Source organism: Thalassophryne amazonica, chromosome 10 (assembly GCF_902500255.1).
Source record: "Thalassophryne amazonica chromosome 10, fThaAma1.1, whole genome shotgun sequence".
Classification (NCBI taxonomy): Eukaryota; Metazoa; Chordata; class Actinopteri; order Batrachoidiformes; family Batrachoididae; genus Thalassophryne; species Thalassophryne amazonica.
This window is the reverse complement of record NC_047112.1, coordinates 5,902,007-5,921,193: the sequence shown is the minus strand read 5'-3', so window position 1 is coordinate 5,921,193 and position 19,187 is coordinate 5,902,007. Positions and strand designations below refer to the sequence as shown.

The following is a 19,187-nucleotide window of genomic DNA, read 5'->3' as shown; positions in this document are numbered from 1 at the left end:
ACACACTGGTGACAGAAAGAAAAGCAACTGAAATGAGCTTCCTTCCCAGACTGTCTGGACCCTTTCTGAAAAGGAAACTGCACCTTTGAACACAAGTTTTTATCTCCATGGTATTGATTGTGTTTTAAAACAGTGCATCTCCACATTTTATTAGATTCTACAAGAAAGAGACCTGAAGAAATGAAGTTTGACACAGAGTGTGTTCAAGTAAAACAAACACGACAAATTGATAATTCCAGGGTGACACACCAAACAGTAGGTAACACATTTGGTCCTACGTTTCCCTCTGTGCAGATCAGTGCATAAAGCTGCACAGGCATCATTGCTAGTTTCCAAATATTGCAGTTGCCATTTTCAGACCCGGCACCTGTGTTTTTTAAAATCGCTCATGGGCATGTTGGACTTTAAACAAGGTGAGGTCAGGCACAGTGTGAGTGCATTGTCACTATGAGGAGAAAGGAAGTGGCTGCATCATAGACCACCAAAAATCTGCTCTGAAATTGAGCCCAGAGTTGTTCTGGTGTTTGTATACCAGAGTATTCAAGTACAACTCTGCTTGTATATACAGTGAAACCTAAGTGGAAAATAGTTATTCGATGAACTAAAGTTAAAAATTAATGGTAAGCAAAAGTATAAAACTTCAGTTTACTACCTCACTGCTTCACCTCAGGGAGCTTTGGTGGCCACTCCGCACTCACACATTTTGACACGATGACCCAGATCCATTAACTCGCCAGAAAACCTCTTACCTGAATCCAACATCTGAATAATACTGGTGCACCCCAGATCTTAAAGGTGATGACAATCTGATTGGTTGTGCCCAAAGCACACAGACGATTAATTTATTGACAAAGCACAAACCCCTTTGCACGATGTGCAATACCTTGAGCTATAGTGATATATATATATATATACATAAAAATGGCAGTGATTCTAAACATTTCATTATCAAGCCCTTATGACAAAGAAATGTAATTGAGGTTTGAAATTTTGCAGTTTAAACATGGACTTTATTGTAAATAACCATAAATAGAACAACCCACGTATGTCACACTGGTGTTGCGCTGCTGTCACTCCAACTGACAGACACCATGTCCCATCGCATTTGCATAAAATAGACTTCTTGTCTATTTTGGCTCCGCCTAGCTGGTGAAATAGCAACCACTTGTCTCTTGTCGCTATGAAATGCCCACTGTGAAAATGAATGGCAGCTGGTCACATTGTTTCATATGCAACCAGTAGCTATGGCAGCAGCATCTATTCTAAAACTCACAGAGGCTCCCAGTGTATCTTGGGTCTTCGTGGGCCCATGACGAAGTCTACTTCTGAGTTTGCAGAATGATCCAAGTTCACTGTTTGGTGGACAAGAAAATGAGGATGTTTTGTGAGATACTATGTTTAAAGCTTAAAGCTGTGTCTGTCCTCCTTTAAGGTCATCTGACAGACAAAGATCTGACAAACTTCCTCTTTCGCTGTAAGAAGAGCCTGTGTCCAAATGGTGTTATCATCATTAAAGACAATATGGCTCGGCAGGGCTGCAAGCTGGATCCCATCGACAGCAGCATCAGCCGCCACCTGGACATCATGAAGAGCATCATTGCCAAGGCAGGCCTGGAGGTCATGGCTGTGCAGATGCAGGAAGGTTTCCCTGAAATCATCATGCCTGTCTGGATGATTGCTATGAAATGAAACATATGGACTTTTTTGTAAAAACAAAAAAAAAAAAAGAATGAAAGAAAGAAGGAGACCTCTGTCGCCATCCTGTGGTACTCAAAGGAAAATTCACCTTAAACAGTAACTTTATTTCTTCTGTTTAAAATGTCATATTGTCACCAGAAGATAAATTCTGGAGCTGATTGGTGGTGAAACAGCAATGTGACAACACGACACCCAGTTTTATGATGACATACACTTTTTTATGTTTTGCACTGGAGTTAATGATTTGCAAGTCATTAAAATCCACAGAACCACTCCATGCTCTTGGAGTGTACGATTTACTGTCAGACAATCAACCCGTAGCTTCGGATCTGACTAAAATCACTGATTAGACCCTGTTCTACCTGTGGGAGGAGCTTGCTGCTGCCTGAACCAATAATGTGAATACCAATTTATTGTGGGATTTATCCTTCAAATGAATGATTTCAGTTTGACACCAAATCCAACATGAGGTAAGTAAATGTTGTTGGTCCTGGATGACAGCTGCTCCATCACCACCAAACTAAAGTAACCATCTATCTGCCACATCCAGTTGAAAGCTGGTAAAATGTGGGTGGGTCACTGGCCTTTTCCAGTTGTTGAGCTTCTCCACAACACATGGTGACAGTGTCACAGCTGATGTTCCCTCACAATGCAGGTGGGATATTTCATCTGAGTCTCCTCAAGTTACCATTCGTTTCACACAGCTACTCTTGTTTCCAGAGTGGAAATGTCCCAATTCAAGACCACCCCTACCTGTTCTCCATGTAATGTGGAGTTGTGTCAGGAAGGACATGCAGTGAAAAACCTGCCAATTCAACATGCGGTGACCCCAAGTGGAAAAAAATGAGAAGTCAAAAGAACATACTTCCCCAAGGATCCTACAGAGAGCCCAAAGACTAAAGACATTAAAATGTTGCCTTAATTCTTGAAAGGGTAGTTGTAAAACAGCTAACTGATCATTTGCAGAGGAATGGTCTATTTGAAGAGTTTCAGTCAGGTTTTAGAATTCATCATAGTACAGAAACAGCATTAGTGAAGGTTACAAATGATCTTCTTATGGCCCCAGACAGTGGACTCATCTCTGTGCTTGTTCTGTTAGACCTCAGTGCTGCTTTTGATACTGTTGACCATAAAATTTTATTACAGAGATTAGAGCATGCCATAGGTATTAAAGGCACTGCGCTGCGGTGGTTTGAATCATATTTATCTAACAGATTACAATTTGTTCATGTAAATGGGGAATCTTCTTCACAGACTAAGGTTAATTATGGAGTTCCACAAGGTTCTGTGCTAGGACCAATTTTATTCACTTTATACATGCTTCCCTTAGGCAGTATTATTAGACGGCATTGCTTAAATTTTCATTGTTACGCAGATGATACCCAGCTTTATCTATCCATGAACCCAGAGGACACACACCAATTAGCTAAACTGCAGGATTGTCTTACAGACATAAGGACATGGATGACCTCTAATTTCCTGCTTTTAAACTCAGATAAAACTGAAGTTATTGTACTTAGCCCCACAAATCTTAGAAACATGGTGTCTAACCAGATCCTTACTCTGGATGGCATTACCCTGACCTCTAGTAATACTGTGAGAAATCTTGGAGTCATTTTTGATCAGGATATGTCATTCAAAGCGCATATTAAACAAATATGTAAGACTGCTTTTTTGCATTTACGCAATATCTCTAAAATTAGAAAGGTCTTGTCTCAGAGTGATGCTGAAAAACTAATTCATGCATTTATTTCTTCTAGGCTGGACTATTGTAATTCATTATTATCAGGTTGTCCTAAAAGTTCCCTGAAAAGCCTTCAGTTAATTCAAAATGCTGCAGCTAGAGTACTGACGGCGACTAGAAGGAGAGAGCATATCTCACCCATATTGGCCTCTCTTCATTGGCTTCCTGTTAATTCTAGAATAGAATTTAAAATTCTTCTTCTTACTTATAAGGTTTTGAATAATCAGGTCCCATCTTATCTTAGGGACCTCATAGTACCATATCACCCCAATAGAGCGCTTCGCTCTCAGACTGCAGGCTTACTTGTAGTTCCTAGGGTTTGTAAGAGTAGAATGGGAGGCAGAGCCTTCAGCTTTCAGGCTCCTCTCCTGTGGAACCAGCTCCCAATTCAGATCAGGGAGACAGACACCCTCTCTACTTTTAAGATTAGGCTTAAAACTTTCCTTTTTGCTAAAGCTTATAGTTAGGGCTGGATCAGGTGACCCTGAACCATCCCTTAGTTATGCTGCTATAGACTTAGACTGCTGGGGGGTTCCCATGATGCACTGTTTCTTTCTCTTTTTGCTCTGTATGCACCACTCTGCATTTAATCATTAGTGATTGATCTCTGCTCCCCTCCACAGCATGTCTTTTTCCTGGTTCTCTCCCTCAGCCCCAACCAGTCCCAGCAGAAGACTGCCCCTCCCTGAGCCTGGTTCTGCTGGAGGTTTCTTCCTGTTAAAAGGGAGTTTTTCCTTCCCACTGTCGCCAAGTGCTTGCTCACAGGGGGTCATTTTGACCATTGGGGTTTTTACGTAATTATTGTATGGCCTTGCCTTACAATATAAAGCGCCTTGGGGCAACTGTTTGTTGTGATTTGGCGCTATATAAATAAAACTGAATTGAATTGAATGTCAACGGTTAGCTACTAAGTCTTACATTCCATACAGTAAAATAAGCAGCACCAGGACCATAATGACGTGGACCTTCAGACCCCTGCAGTGACATCCACATCACCACACACCTGTGATGAACAACCACATGACTCCATAAGGTCTTCCTAGGCACCTCCTGATTTCAATGACCAAAGGCCGAGACATATGAAAGTCACTGCCAAAATAAGAGAATTTATCAAGTTTACTACTTTCACCACATACAGATGCACTTCTGATCGGAAAGTTCAGGAAGCCACTGAAAGCCTGGATCTCAGTCTTGATCCAGGACAACTGCCAATTCATAATCTTAAGTGCTACAATCAGGGAATCCATTGATCCCAAAACAATTACAGCATTGTCCGTCAATTCAGTAAACTTTTCCTTGCCAACAAATGCACCAAAGTTTCTGGTTTCCACAACCTGACCCACCACCCAGTCCTTGCAAGATTGGAACAATTTAGGAGCCAGAACACATCCCTGAGGAACCTCAGGATTCCCTGGGAAGAAGGCAGAGATTATGACACCACACAGCACTCATCATATCGGTGAATAGGTCAACAGTGATGTTCAGCACCTTCTTGGGTATCCCATGAATTCTCAGTGTAGCAGCTCGCTCTGCATTGTATCTTTGACTCCTCCAACTTTCTCTCCTCGGGATGCAAACTCATGACCTCCGGCATGGGAGACAGATGCTCTGGCCAGTCGGCCAAAACCCGGGCCCTGACCTGAGTGACCAGAGTATCCTTTGGCTGTCGTTGTAGGAGGCCTGTTGACTACCACATGCACAGTGACTGCTGTTGGCCTCCATCACATCAGCATGTCCCAGAGAGCAGCCTGAATGAAATTTTTAGAAATCAAGTTCAGCTTCAAAGAAGTATGACTATAATGAGTAGTCACAGCGGCCCACATCTGGCCTTCTTGAAGCCAGATGTCTGTAGTGTCAATAAGTAACTGGGAATTAATTCTACTAAGAACAATCCTTGTCGGCACCTGTCCCTGCACAGAGAGCCGTGGATTGTTGCAGTACAGGCGTACTGCGTACGTTGACAACCCAGAGATGTGAATGAATGGATGTCTCTACAAGTTCAGTGTTTTCACCAGAAACTGACACACCTCTGATGGACGAGTCCAGAAACTCCTTAAAAACCAGGGCACCTTTAGTCTTAATCCAGAACAATCACAAACCCAGACACTTGAGCTTCTTAAGGTCCCTTGACACTTGCACGATTTGATCCGCGCACTTTGCACTTTGCACGCACATTGTCATGACGATCCCACCCGCTGTGTTCCCAGTGACCAGTGCGAGTGATTGCATCAGCGCACTGCATCAGAGTACAGCTCATCTGAACGATTATAAAGAGATGTTAAATCTATCATAAACATACTTTTACAGCTACACTCAAGAAGGAAAGAACATGCAACTGTTTTACCAAGCCATGACAATGTAAACATGACAAATAATGACCTTTTTAGATGGTTCCAAATACATTTTCCACCTCATTACATGCGCACGTGCAAGAAAAGCAGCAGCTAGAATGCTCCTTTGCGATTCTGGAAGCAATTAGAGCTGTTTTCAACAGCTAACTTGGACAGAAAATGGTTAATTCGCTACAAAATAATTATTTTATATGCGCAACATCAGCACACAACGTGTGGCATCCAGTGGGACAAAGCGTGGCGTCCAGCTGGGAACACAGCGGGTGGGATCATCATGACAAGTGTGCAGATCAAAGTCATGCAAGTGTTGGGGCATCTTTACACTATGAATCAATGTGTCAGTAAATAGAGGGGCAGCTGTTCAGGTGCCCCGACACTGACCCATATGTACAGTATTTGAAAGCTGTACTTATGTGAGGTTTTTCTGCATTACGTTGGTTTAGCTTAATGATTTGGCATTATATCTTTTTGCATATTATTATTATTTAACCTACATCACTTTGCAGCAGTGTGAGTGCAGTGTGCATGTGCACAGTTCATAGAGGGGTTATTTTGCAAGTAATATTCATCACTGTTGGTTTGCTAGTTGTAAATATTTGTTTTATGTCAGAATGTGTTTTCTACCTTTGTAATATTGCAGTATAATAGATGTACTTTTCATATTGCCATTGGACTGTGCAGTTCTTCCCAGGGACAGAGCTACAGTGCAGCATATTTACAGAGGAATTTTTCAAATGGTGAAACAACCATCAAATTTGGCAGAAGTACTTCTTAGATGTTACTCTTTTGAAAAAAAAAACAACGATTGGCCACGTGACTTTTCAACAGGTGTTGAGGTCAGGGTCAACTGAAGACAGGGTCAAAATTTTAAAAAGCTCCAATCATATTGAAACTATACCACATTATTTGTCTAATCATAAAGATTCCAAAAAGGTATAGTTTGTACTATCTATGGCTGAACGTTATGGAGTTATGGGGTAAAAACAGCAAGAATGTTGAAAAAAGTCCATTTCAGGTCCAAAAAGTTAAACTTGTTCCAATTTTTTGTAAAAAATAAATAAATAGGTGCAAATTATTGGTTGAGCTAATAGGATTAATAAATGGAATAGTTTTGACTGTGTTGAATGTTTGGTCTCCAATGTAAAGGTCAAACAATGTTGACATCCATTGGATTTTATGACACGTGACATCATTTGGATTACTTTTTTTTAACCAAAATTGGAATCTTTATGATCAGAAAAATAATGTAGAATAGTTTTCAATATGATTGGAGGTTTTTAAATTTTGACCTGTGTGTAATCCTTGAATTGACCCCTGACCTCGCTGCCTATTGAAAATTCAAGTGGCCAATCGTTTTTTTTTTCAAAAGAGTTAATATCTAAGGGGTATTTATGCCAAATTTGATGCTTGTTTCACTGGAGGGAGGGGTACTTGGTTGGATACACCCAACCCATTCCTGTATGGGTTGGTTTTGTGAAGATTTTTAATATCTGTTGCGTTGTTCCTGCCTTGTAGGGCAAACTGGGAACTCTCTCATTATCATTTTTAATACACAATTTTTATTTTAAACACTGGAAATCTGGAAATTGTGCATCTAGCAGTGTTTGTCAACAAGGCTTTGTTTATGCAAGATTTTAACCCATATTTTATCATGTCTTTGATCAGTGGTTCAGGGGAGGAGGTTTGCAGCCACCCCCTTCCACTCCCCCTCCCCCCCATGCATCTGCCACTGCTTTGTCTCTGATATTCAGAATTAGTTCAAGTTGCCACTTATCTCAAAGATGTGACACAGAAAATAAAATAAACAAAAACCCCACAAGACTCTAAAATATGTCTTAAACACTGAAAACCACCATACCATATTTAAAAGTGCTCAAATCACATCGAAGATGTCAGACCTGGGTGTTGCACACTCTGAGAGTCCCCTTTAATTCATGTTTACGTTAGCGTCGATGACGTTGGGGCCTCCTTGGCTCAGCAGGAAGGTTCTGGGTTTGGTTTCACCAAATCTGAATCGGTATGCATATTCCCGGGTTGGGTTTCCTCCCACATCAAAGCTCCAGGTGAGGTTATCCAGGTCCTGCCGGGCACTCCATCACTGTCAAATCCTTCACCCGGGTTACACCACATGAGGCTGAAGACTGATGTGGTGCTGATGGCGTCATTCCATTCAGGAAGCAACAACACTCTACTGAACACATGCTCCTCACTCTCTTAAAGCAGCTTCTAATTTAGTTATGTTGTTAGCTAATTAGCTTGTCACCTGGAGCCAGTTACAAATCTAATTGCTGTATTTTCCGGAGTATAAGTCACACCAGAGTATAAATCACACCTTTTTTCTGTATATGGAACTCACTTTTTAACACAGTGTTTCCATGCGGTTGAGTTTAACAATGGACAGGATCTCAGTAGCACATGTGCACACCACAGCCTGAGCTGTTAATTAACATATGGACTTTTTAAATTACAAAAACATCCAAGATGGGCAAATCCACATGCAATAAACAACATGCTGGAGGTTATTTGATACAGCCTGGACAAAAGAAATCTTCAGATGGACAGGGATGGAGAAGTGAACAGTGGATTCAAGCAAGGAGCCCTCAACCTGTGGTGTGTACCAAAAGGACTATTAAATTCCAAAAGTATACAAGATGGACAAATAAAAGTGTGATGGATAACATACTTGATATTATTTGATGCAGATGAACACAAATTGCTGATCCACAGTGTTGGACAGTCTATCATAAAAAAGTGAGTAAATTTGATTTCGATCAACTCTTTAATTTGGGATTTTTGTGCATTACTGTTATTTAACTTTTTGATCAGCATTGATTATTTTATTATTGGAGTTAATTTTCTCCCCGTTCAAACCCCACCTCTGCCATGTTCCTCCATGTCATGTGGAGTTGTGTCAGGAAAGGAATCTGGTGTAAAACCTGTGCCAGTTCAACATGCAGATCCCCCTTGGATTTGCTGCGGTGACCCCAAGTGAACACAAGGGAGCAGCCGAAGGGACTTACTTACATTAGAGATAGAGAGATAGACACTTGCTCATTCGTCCACCTTTTCTCAATGAATTGTGACTTTTTTTTACTTTTTCCCTTCATTCAGGAATCATCGTATGCTGTGTGACTGGGCCATTGTTTGCCATTTGTGCTCGCACACAAGGTTTGGGTACATTAGGATTCTTGTGCAAAGCTCTCGAGTAGATAAAGGTGTAAATGTATGAGGTATAACAGTATAAAAACATAAAAAGGATACCCTATTATTAATATTAATGACATGCATACATTTTCTGTATGCAAGTTGCGTCTCATATATATATATATATATATATATATACATATATATATATATATACACTCAACAAAAATATAAATGCAACACTTTTGGTTTTGCTCCCATTTTGTATGAGATCTAAAACTTTTTCCACATACACAATATCACCATTTCCCTCAAATATTGTTCACAAACCAGTCTAAATCTGTGATAGTGAGCACTTCTCCTTTGCTGAGATAATCCATCCCACCTCACAGGTGTGCCATATCAAGATGCTGATTAGGCACCATGATTAGTGCACAGGTGTGCCTTAGACTGCCCACAATAAAAGGCCACTCTGAAAGGTGCAGTTTTGTTTTATTGGGGGGGGATACCAGTCAGTATCTGGTGTGACCACCATTTGCCTCATGCAGTGCAACACATCTCCTTTGCATAGAGTTGATCAGGTTGTCAATTGTGGCCTGTGGAATGTTGGTCCACTCCTCTTCAATGGCTGTGCGAAGTTGCTGGATATTGGCAGGAACTGGTACACGCTGTCGTATCGCCGGTCCAGAGCATCCCAAACATGCTCAATGGGTGACATGTCCGGTGAGTATGCCGGCCATGCAAGAACTGGGACATTTTCAGTTCCAAGAATTGTGTACAGATCCTTGCAACATGGGGCCGTGCATTATCCTGCTGCAACATGAGGTGATGTTCTTGGATGTATGGCACAACAATGGGCCTCAGGATCTCGTCACAGTATCTCTGTGCATTCAAAATGCCATCAATAAAATGCACCTGTGTTCTTCGTCCATAACAGACGCCTGCCCATACCATAACCCCACCGCCACCATGGGCCACTCGATCCACAACACTGACATCAGAAAACCGCTCACCCACACGACGCCACACACACCGTCTGCCATCTGCCCTGGACAGTGTGAACCGGGATTCATCCGTGAAGAGAACACCTCTCCAAAATACCAAACGGCAGTGAATGTGAGCATTTGCCCACTCAAGTCGGTTACGACGACGAACTGGAGTCAGGTCGAGACCCCGATGAGGACGACGAGCATGCAGATGAGCTTCCCTGAGACGGTTTCTGACAGTTTGTGCAGAAATTCTTTGGTTATGCAAACCGATTGTTTCAGCAGCTGTCCGAGTGGCTGGTCTCAGACGATCTTGGAGGTGAACATGCTGGATGTGGAGGTCCTGGGCTGGTGTGGTTACACGTGGTCTGCGGTTGTGAGGCTGGTTGGATGTACTGCCAAATTCTCTGAAACGCCTTTGGAGACGGCTTATGGTAGAGAAATGAACATTCAATACACGAGCAACAGCTCTGGTTGACATTCCTGCTGTCAGCATGCCAATTGCACGCTCCCTCAAATCTTGCGACATCTGTGGCATTGTGCTGTGTGATAAAACTGCACCTTTCAGAGTGGCCTTTTATTGTGGGCAGTCTAAGGCACACCTGTGCACTAATCATGGTGTCTAATCAGCATCTTGATATGGCACACTTGTGGGATGGATTATCTCAGCAAAGGAGAAGTGCTCACTATCACAGATTTAGACTGGTTTGTGAACAATATTTGAGGGAAATGGTGATATTGTGTATGTGGAAAAAGTTTTAGATCTTTGAGTTCATCTCATACAAAATGGTAGCAAAACCAAAAGTGTTGCGTTTATATTTTTGTTGAGTGTATATATAAGTTGGAGGATTTCCCGAACTTGTAAAAACAAAATTTAAAAAAGCTACTTATACTGGAGAAAACATGAGCTTTGAGAAGAACTGACGTGGTGTCTGTCTCATTGTAAAAACGGGTGATTTTTGTGAGCCGTTGCTGCATAAATTCTACTTTGGACCATTTGTGTCTGTTAATGTTCGATCCTTCAGTTTTGCTGAACGTAAAATATCAGACTGAACACTCTGCGAGTACAAAGACAAAGCTCATCGAGCGTATGGATGCACTTTTATGATTTTTGTACACTCTTTCATATAGAATGTTTTTCCGTTTTCCAAACAAATGCTAATAGGATTAGAGACGTGTAATCACTGTCGGTCATTATAATCAGAACTGGAACATAAATTCTGACCAGTTTTCCCAAAAAACTCATACGCCGCCGCTCAGAGCCGCTCCTGACGGTACAGTGTTCCGCAGAGCGGGGCAGATAATGGAGATCCTCCCAAATTGTTATGGCAAGTCTTCTTCTAAGTATTATTACAGTTATTATGTTTTTCAGACTAACAGTAGAAGCGGCACATTGTTTTGGGCTAATGACTTCCAGCTGGGCCCTGAGGTGGACGCGGGGTTTGATTATTTCCTGGTTTTTGACAGACAGTGCCGGCTTTCATATCTGCCCTGGCTTCGGTTCAAGCCTGTCAGATGTTGTCTGCATAAAACACATCCAGGAGTCGCCTCAAATATTCGGCGTTTGCGTGCATAGGCGCTCGACGGGAGTGTTGCTCCTGAGGAGCTTTTCTCCCAGAGCTTCTTATGAAAGGACAGTTTGTCAATGAAAAAGTACAAAATCATCAAAGCGTTGAAGGCACGATGGCGTGAAATGATCTCTGTGGCGGCTTTCTCTCGTCAGAATGCTTCTTTTGAGATGTGGACAGACCAAAAACGTTTTTCCCCCCCACATCCCGTTTGCATTAAAGATCAAAATGGCCCAAAGTTAAACTTTTTCTTCTGCAGGCAAATAGCAGCCAAATGTTCTGTCACCTTTTCAGGAATGGTTAGTGTCACTGACAGTCAAGCCGATCATTTCTAATACCACTCAATGTCGTCCGCAGCCGCACAGCAGCCGTTTGAATACATTAGCCGGAGTAACGCTAATTTGTCCAGTCACATCGGCGGTGCAGAGCTTTGGGCCGGAGTCCAAAGTGACTGTATCTCACACGGAGGCGGAGACGAAGACCACAATGTGATCCAAGTGACCAACAACATGTTCAGGGTCAGCGTGATCGCCTTGGAGCACGAAACCCTCAAAACCAGAACCTCGAGCTGAAGCGGAGTTTGTTCCCACATGTTCAACCCAGTAAGGCAAGATGAGTATTACAGGGAATTACAATTAAATCTCTTCATTTCCTTTAATGGGCGGCTGCTGTGGCATCAGTCAGGTGTCTATCATAAGTGATGGCTTGGAGGCCTCACTGGTGACATGAGGTCTCTATCACATCACAACACCATACGCACAGGGCATTATGGAGCCATGGCCTTGTTGGCATGTGAAGCTGGATATCACCAACAAATGGTCACTTTAATTGAGCTGAGGGAGGAGCTTGATGTTTAAGTCAAACTGGAGCTCTTGAAAAAATTCTGTTGTTCCTGCATTTATGGTAAATGTCCACAAGGTGGACATATTGCTCCATTTCAAGAACCTAGAGTACAGGCTGCTGTGGGACTTGTCGACAAACCTGTTGCTTGTAGTAGTAGATACCACCGAGACACAGACAAATCTCTGCACTCAGGAAAGCAGGTAATTTTATATAATATTTCATCCAGAAATGTGGGTTTGGATCCCGCTTCAGGTGCTGCTGACTTCAAACATTTCAGGTCCAAGCCAACACATGATGACGGCACAGAACTGCACGAACAGTAGTTGGTGTAATATGTGCTAAAATTGCATTTAATTATCTCTCCATCACAGATATTATGCTATGTTATGCTAACAGGATGAAAATGGTTTCGACTGGCTCTTGGTCTATGAGACCTCCTCCGCAGGTAACATAACCAACGGGTGACATGCATGTATTTTGTTGCAACCATCAGAGGGCGCTGCTGAGACACCAAAGCAGTTGTGTGGCAAATGCTTCAACAAAAGCTGGAAGGATTCAAATTGTTTTATTCTTTTAAATTGTATGGTACTTGGTGATGGAGGCTTTTTATTTTTCAAAGACCAACATATTTTTCCAATGTGATATTTTTTGTCTTGGTGCTGTATCAAATTAAAGTTGGTGCACGAAAGCTCTAAGAAATGAAACACGGGTTTTAAATGTAATTAATGCTATTATTTTCAATATATTTGCAATCGTTAATTTTAGGGATTTAAGTAATAATGTTTCATTTGTTTAAATTAATTTCAACTGCAGTATTCTTTTGCACTTAATTGACAATGTTATGTGAAAATGTTACCTTAACTTTATCAATTAAATTCAACGTTTTATTTGTTTATTTGAGTGCAGTACTTCCAAATGTATTTTACTCTAGACTATGGGTGAACAATACAGACAGAACTGCTCAGTTAGTGACAAAAGCATGAAACATCAAGTATAGTTCACGTATTCCCCAAAGTACACCGAAAAATTTTCAATCATGGAGCCACTGAATCCTCAAGGTGCCTTTGCAACGGCCGCATGAAAACTTATTTATCCTAAAAAACAAGCTGCTAAATTCTGTCTACTCCACGTTACAGAACATCAAAGCTGTCGTGTCCACCTAAACCTGCTGCCCTGATGTGTTTGCCGAAGAAAATATTTTGCCTGCTGACCGTTGCTATGCAGTTAACCATTTGGATTGGCTCCACCTCAGAAACTGCTTAGAATGATGCTCTGAATGTTTGTGCCAAATTTCATGCTTTTTTCATCATTTGTCCAGTTTTTGCACCCATCACCTGGACTATTTCATTTTTAATGGACCTTTTATTCTAGCGCCACCTTCTGGAAACACATCACTTAATCTAAACAGTAATATTAAATAAAATAAAAGAACGATTCTGTCCAGCACACGAGTGCTGGTGTGTGTAATGAGCGTTGCAGTCTCTAGGGGCTGCTAAAGCCTTAGATGCTTCATGAGCTATTGTTTCTTGAACCGTTGGTCTTTAGAAGCTGCAGCAGACAGTAGCATGTTCATATTACCGTTCCTGTCTCCATGTGTACACAGTAAACACCCCCAGGAAGCAACAGAATGGGTCATTTTCCAGAGCAGAACCATCCAGTCAGACAGCTGATACTTTTCTTCCAGAACAGAACAGGCCTTTGTGGAGTCTGCAGTCGGGAAACCTCAGTCCGCCTCTGGAACCCGGACGGGCTCCGAGAGACGAAGCCTGAACCTCCTCTCTCTGGGAGAATTCAGACTTGAGGAATGTGATTTCTATTCATCACCAGTTCTCATTATAAATCACATCTTTGATGAAGAGAGAAAAAAAGCTGACGATTTTTGGCTGCTGAGAGAGAGAGAGAGAGACCCCGGTCTGAGGTTTTAACTCTCCCAGCATGTCCTCAAAGACCTGATGATGGGTTTTTTTGCTCAGAGGGCAGGGATTAGTAACACACACTTTTTATAGGCCCTCCCTGAAGATGTAATATTTCATCCAGAAATGTGGGTTTGGATCCCGCTTCAGGTGGTACTGACTTCAAACATTTCAGGTCCAAGCCAACACATGATGACGGCACAGAACTGCACGAACAGTAGTTGGTCTAATATGTGCTAAAATTGCATTTAATTGCTTAAAAAAAAGCTGTAAAGCACGAAGCCAAGGTTTCAGTTCTCTCCCAGAAAGTGAACCTCCTGCTGAGCAGCACTTAATGGAAACATCAACGAGGACAAATGTCCTCGTCCCCTCTGCAGCGGTGGTCTTTCAGAGATAAGCACCAGCACCAGCAGGCCTCAGGGCTTCTGCCGTGATGACATCACACAGTTTTCACACCGTTAAACCACCAGCAGCCTGAATTGCAGGAATAACGTAGGATGGATCCATGTTTTCACATCCTCACCCAACCTTCTGAATGTGATCCAGGACCAATTAGACCAGGCAACACTTTCCAAGCCTCCACCATCCAGTGTTGGTTACTCTGCACCCACTCTAGGCTCCAACAGGATGTGGTACCTGGTGTGGTCTTCTGCTGCTTCAACGTTCCACGTGTTGTACCTTCAGAGATGTGCTTCTGCAGACTTTACATATACTGAATGGTGATTTGACGTCCTGGTGTCATTCGACCAGCTTCAACCAGTCTGGTCGTTCTTCCCTAACTTATGACATCATCAAGACATTTTCACCCAGAACACCACCACTCATCACATGTTTCTGACTGCTGTCTGTTGACCATAGAGACAGTTTAATTCAATTTATTTATACAGCATCTAATCCCAACATAAACTCTTACGTTTTCTCAGGGCACTGACAGAACCTGGCTTTTGGACTTGCTGCTGATAACAGTCTGGATGGTCCTTTTGATCTTTGGTCTGAAGCACACAATGTTTTTTGTTGTTTTGTTTTTTTTCAAAAAACAAAAAGACCTGAAATACTCATTTGTCTGACCACAATACACATTTCCTTTGTGTGATGGTCCAACCCAGATGCCTCCGAGCACAGAGAAGTCAACACCACTTCTAGACAAGGTTAACATGAGGCTTATTTTTTGCACAGTAAAATTTTAAGTGGCATTTGTGAATCTAACTCCATATTCCAGTGTTTGACAAAGGTTTCCCAAAGTAATCCCTTAGCCATGTTGTTATATCAGCTATTGATGAATGACCTTTCTTGATGCAATGCCATCTGAGATTCAGGTATTCACCTTTGGCTTGCGCCTTTGCCCTTTATGCACTGAAATGCTTCCACTTTCCTTGAATCTGTTACGCTGATACGCTGTAGATGTTGTGAAAGTGTAGGAACACGGACCCACAACAGGGAGCATAAAAGAACGGGCAATGGATAAGCCAAACAGTAACAATTTAATGTTGTAAATTGTGCACAACGGAATACAGACAACAACAATTTGGAACTACAGTCAATTACACGTTGGGTGACGTGTGGGCAGGCTTGAGGATAGGAGATGCCCGTCCAGAACCAAGCCGGATCCCACACGGCCCTCACCGCCAACGGATCTGAAGAACACCGGAGCCGCCAAGTCCTGAGTCCCCAGGTGGTCACCGTCTCCAGCTGTCAGACCTGGCACTGCTGTCAGAGAACAGAAACAGCACAGGTGAATGTGAGTACGCACACTCAGTAATCCCACAGTCTGTGTTCTTTTGGGAGGGAGCACCTCCACCTCCAATCACACACTTGTGCAGCTCCTGTCTAACCACTTATCTGGTTGGGGTGTGAAGTGAAGCCGTCGCTGATCACACCAAACGCCAATCCCACAGATAAGGCAACACCACAGGAAAACGGCTGCAAAGAAGTTCAGACTATTAGTCAGCGTTAAGTGTAGCAGAGAAATTACCTCCAAGGTAGCTGATTTCTCGGCGGGGAGGTGGAGTTGCAGTCCGGCCTTTAAGGTGGTGGTGATGTGGATGAGTGACAGCTGGTGCTGATGACGAGTAACAGCTGTCACTCCCGGTTGCTATGACGCCCTCTTGTGCTTGAAGCCCGCACTTCAAGCAGGGCGCCATCTGGTGGTGGTGGGCCAGCAGTACCTCCTCTTCAGCGGCCCACATAACAGTAGAGGGACACCCTAACCATAAATTGCCCACTCCCAACTTTATCTGGGGAAGTGTTTCAATCAATCAATCAATCAATCAATTTTTTTTTATATAGCGCCAAATCACAACAAACAGTTGCCCCAAGGCGCTTTATATTGTAAGGCAAGGCCATACAATAATGATGTAAAACCCCAACGGTCAAAACGACCCCCTGTGAGCAAGCACTTGGCTACAGTGGGAAGGAAAAACTCCCTTTTAACAGGAAGAAACCTCCAGCAGAACCAGGCTCAGGGAGGGGCAGTCTTCTGCTGGGACTGGTTGGGGCTGAGGGAGAGAACCAGGAAAAAGACATGCTGTGGAGGGGAGCAGAGATCGATCACTAATGATTAAATGCAGAGTGGTGCATACAGAGCAAAAAGAGAAAGAAACAGTGCATCATGGGAACCCCCCAGCAGTCTACGTCTATAGCAGCATAACTAAGGGATGGTTCAGGGTCACCTGATCCAGCCCTAACTATAAGCTTTAGCAAAAAGGAAAGTTTTAAGCCTAATCTTAAAAGTAGAGAGGGTGTCTGTCTCCCTGATCTGAATTGGGAGCTGGTTCCACAGGAGAGGAGCCTGAAAGCTGAAGGCTCTGCCTCCCATTCTACTCTTACAAACCCTAGGAACTACAAGTAAGCCTGCAGTCTGAGAGCGAAGCGCTCTATTGGGGTGATATGGTACTACGAGGTCCCTAAGATAAGATGGGACCTGATTATTCAAAACCTTATAAGTAAGAAGAAGAATTTTAAATTCTATTCTAGAATTAACAGGAAGCCAATGAAGAGAGGCCAATATGGGTGAGATATGCTCTCTCCTTCTAGTCCCCGTCAGCACTCTAGCTGCAGCATTTTGAATTAACTGAAGGCTTTTTAGGGAACTTTTAGGACAACCTGATAATAATGAATTACAATAGTCCAGCCTAGAGGAAATAAATGCATGAATTAGTTTTTCAGCATCACTCTGAGACAAGACCTTTCTGATTTTAGAGATATTGCGTAAATGCAAAAAAGCAGTCCTACATATTTGTTTAATATGCGCTTTGAATGACATATCCTGATCAAAAATGACTCCAAGATTTCTCACAGTATTACTAGAGGTCAGGGTAATGCCATCCAGAGTAAGGATCTGGTTAGACACCATGTTTCTAAGATTTGTGGGGCCAAGAACAATAACTTCAGTTTTATCTGAGTTTAAAAGCAGGAAATTAGAGGTCATCCATGTCTTTATGTCTGTAAGACAATCCTGCAGTTTAGCTAATTGGTGTGTGTCCTCTGGCTTCATGGATAGATAAAGCTGGGTATCATCTGCGTAACAATGAAAATTTAAGCAATACCATCTAATAATACTGCCTAAGGGAAGCATATATAAAGTGAATAAAATTGGTCCTAGCACAGAACCTTGTGGAACTCCATAATTAACTTTAGTCTGTGAAGAAGATTCCCCATTTACATGAACAAATTGTAATCTATTAGACAAATATGATTCAAACCACCGCAGCGCAGTGCCTTTAATACCTATGGCATGCTCTAATCTCTGTAATAAAATTTTATGGTCAACAGTATCAAAAGCAGCACTGAGGTCTAACAGAACAAGCACAGAGATGAGTCCACTGTCCGAGGCCATAAGAAGATCATTTGTAACCTTCACTAATGCTGTTTCTGTACTATGATGAATTCTAAAACCTGACTGAAACTCTTCAAATAGACCATTCCTCTGCAGATGATCAGTTAGCTGTTTTACAACTACCCTTTCAAGAATTTTTGAGAGAAAAGGAAGGTTGGAGATTGGCCTATAATTAGCTAAGATAGCTGGGTCAAGTGATGGCTTTTTAAGTAATGGTTTAATTACTGCCACCTTAAAAGCCTGTGGTACATAGCCAACTAACAAAGATAGATTGATCATATTTAAGATCGAAGCATTAAATAATGGTAGGGCTTCCTTGAGCAGCCTGGTAGGAATGGGGTCTAATAAACATGTTGATGGTTTGGATGAAGTAACTAATGAAAATAACTCAGACAGAACAATCGGAGAGAAAGAGTCTAACCAAATACCGGCATCACTGAAAGCAGCCAAAGATAACGATACGTCTTTGGGATGGTTATGAGTAATTTTTTCTCTAATAGTTAAAATTTTGTTAGCAAAGAAAGTCATGAACTCATTACTAGTTAAAGATAATGGAATACTCAGCTCAATAGAGCTCTGACTCTTTGTCAGCCTGGCTACAGTGCTGAAAAGAAACCTGGGGTTGTTCTTATTTTCTTCAATTAGTGATGAGTAGAAAGATGTCCTAGCTTTACGGAGGGCTTTTTTATAGAGCAACAGACTCTTTTTCCAGGCTAAGTGAAGATCTTCTAAATTAGTGAGATGCCATTTCCTCTCCAACTTACGGGTTATCTGCTTTAAGCTACGAGTTTGTGAGTTATACCATGGAGTCAGACACTTCTGATTTAAAGCTCTCTTTTTCAGAGGAGCTACAGCATCCAAAGTTGTCTTCAATGAGGATGTAAAACTATTGACGAGATACTCTATCTCCCTTACAGAGTTTAGGTAGCTACTCTGCACTGTGTTGTTATATGGCATTAGAGAACATAAAGAAGGAATCATATCCTTAAACCTAGTTACAGCGCTTTCTGAAAGACTTCTAGTGTAATGAAACTTATTCCCTACTGCTGGGTAGTCCATCAGAGTAAATGTAAATGTTATTAAAAAATGATCAGACAGAAGGGAG

The 19,187-nt window shown here is 42.1% G+C and overlaps 1 protein-coding gene and 1 long non-coding RNA gene across 2 annotated transcripts in view; one reads left to right on the top strand and one right to left on the bottom strand.

Moving 5' to 3' along the window:
* The window catches only part of mettl11b (methyltransferase like 11B), a 35,150-nt gene extending 33,342 nt beyond the window's left edge, over nucleotides 1-1,808 (top strand). The window contains exons 4-5 of the mRNA XM_034179350.1: nucleotides 1,433-1,706; nucleotides 1,737-1,808. Coding sequence (XP_034035241.1) covers nucleotides 1,433-1,689 — 257 coding nt within the window. The 3' untranslated portion in view covers nucleotides 1,690-1,706; nucleotides 1,737-1,808. The remainder of the gene's footprint in view (nucleotides 1-1,432; nucleotides 1,707-1,736) is intronic.
* Nucleotides 1,809-2,523: 715 nt separating this feature from the next.
* On the bottom strand, nucleotides 2,524-4,607 carry LOC117518262. The gene is made up of 3 exons (XR_004562932.1): nucleotides 4,341-4,607; nucleotides 4,019-4,022; nucleotides 2,524-2,622 (listed from the first exon to the last, which is right to left on the bottom strand). It is a non-coding gene; the product is annotated as an uncharacterized LOC117518262 (long non-coding RNA).
* Between the last annotated feature and the right edge of the window lie 14,580 nt (nucleotides 4,608-19,187).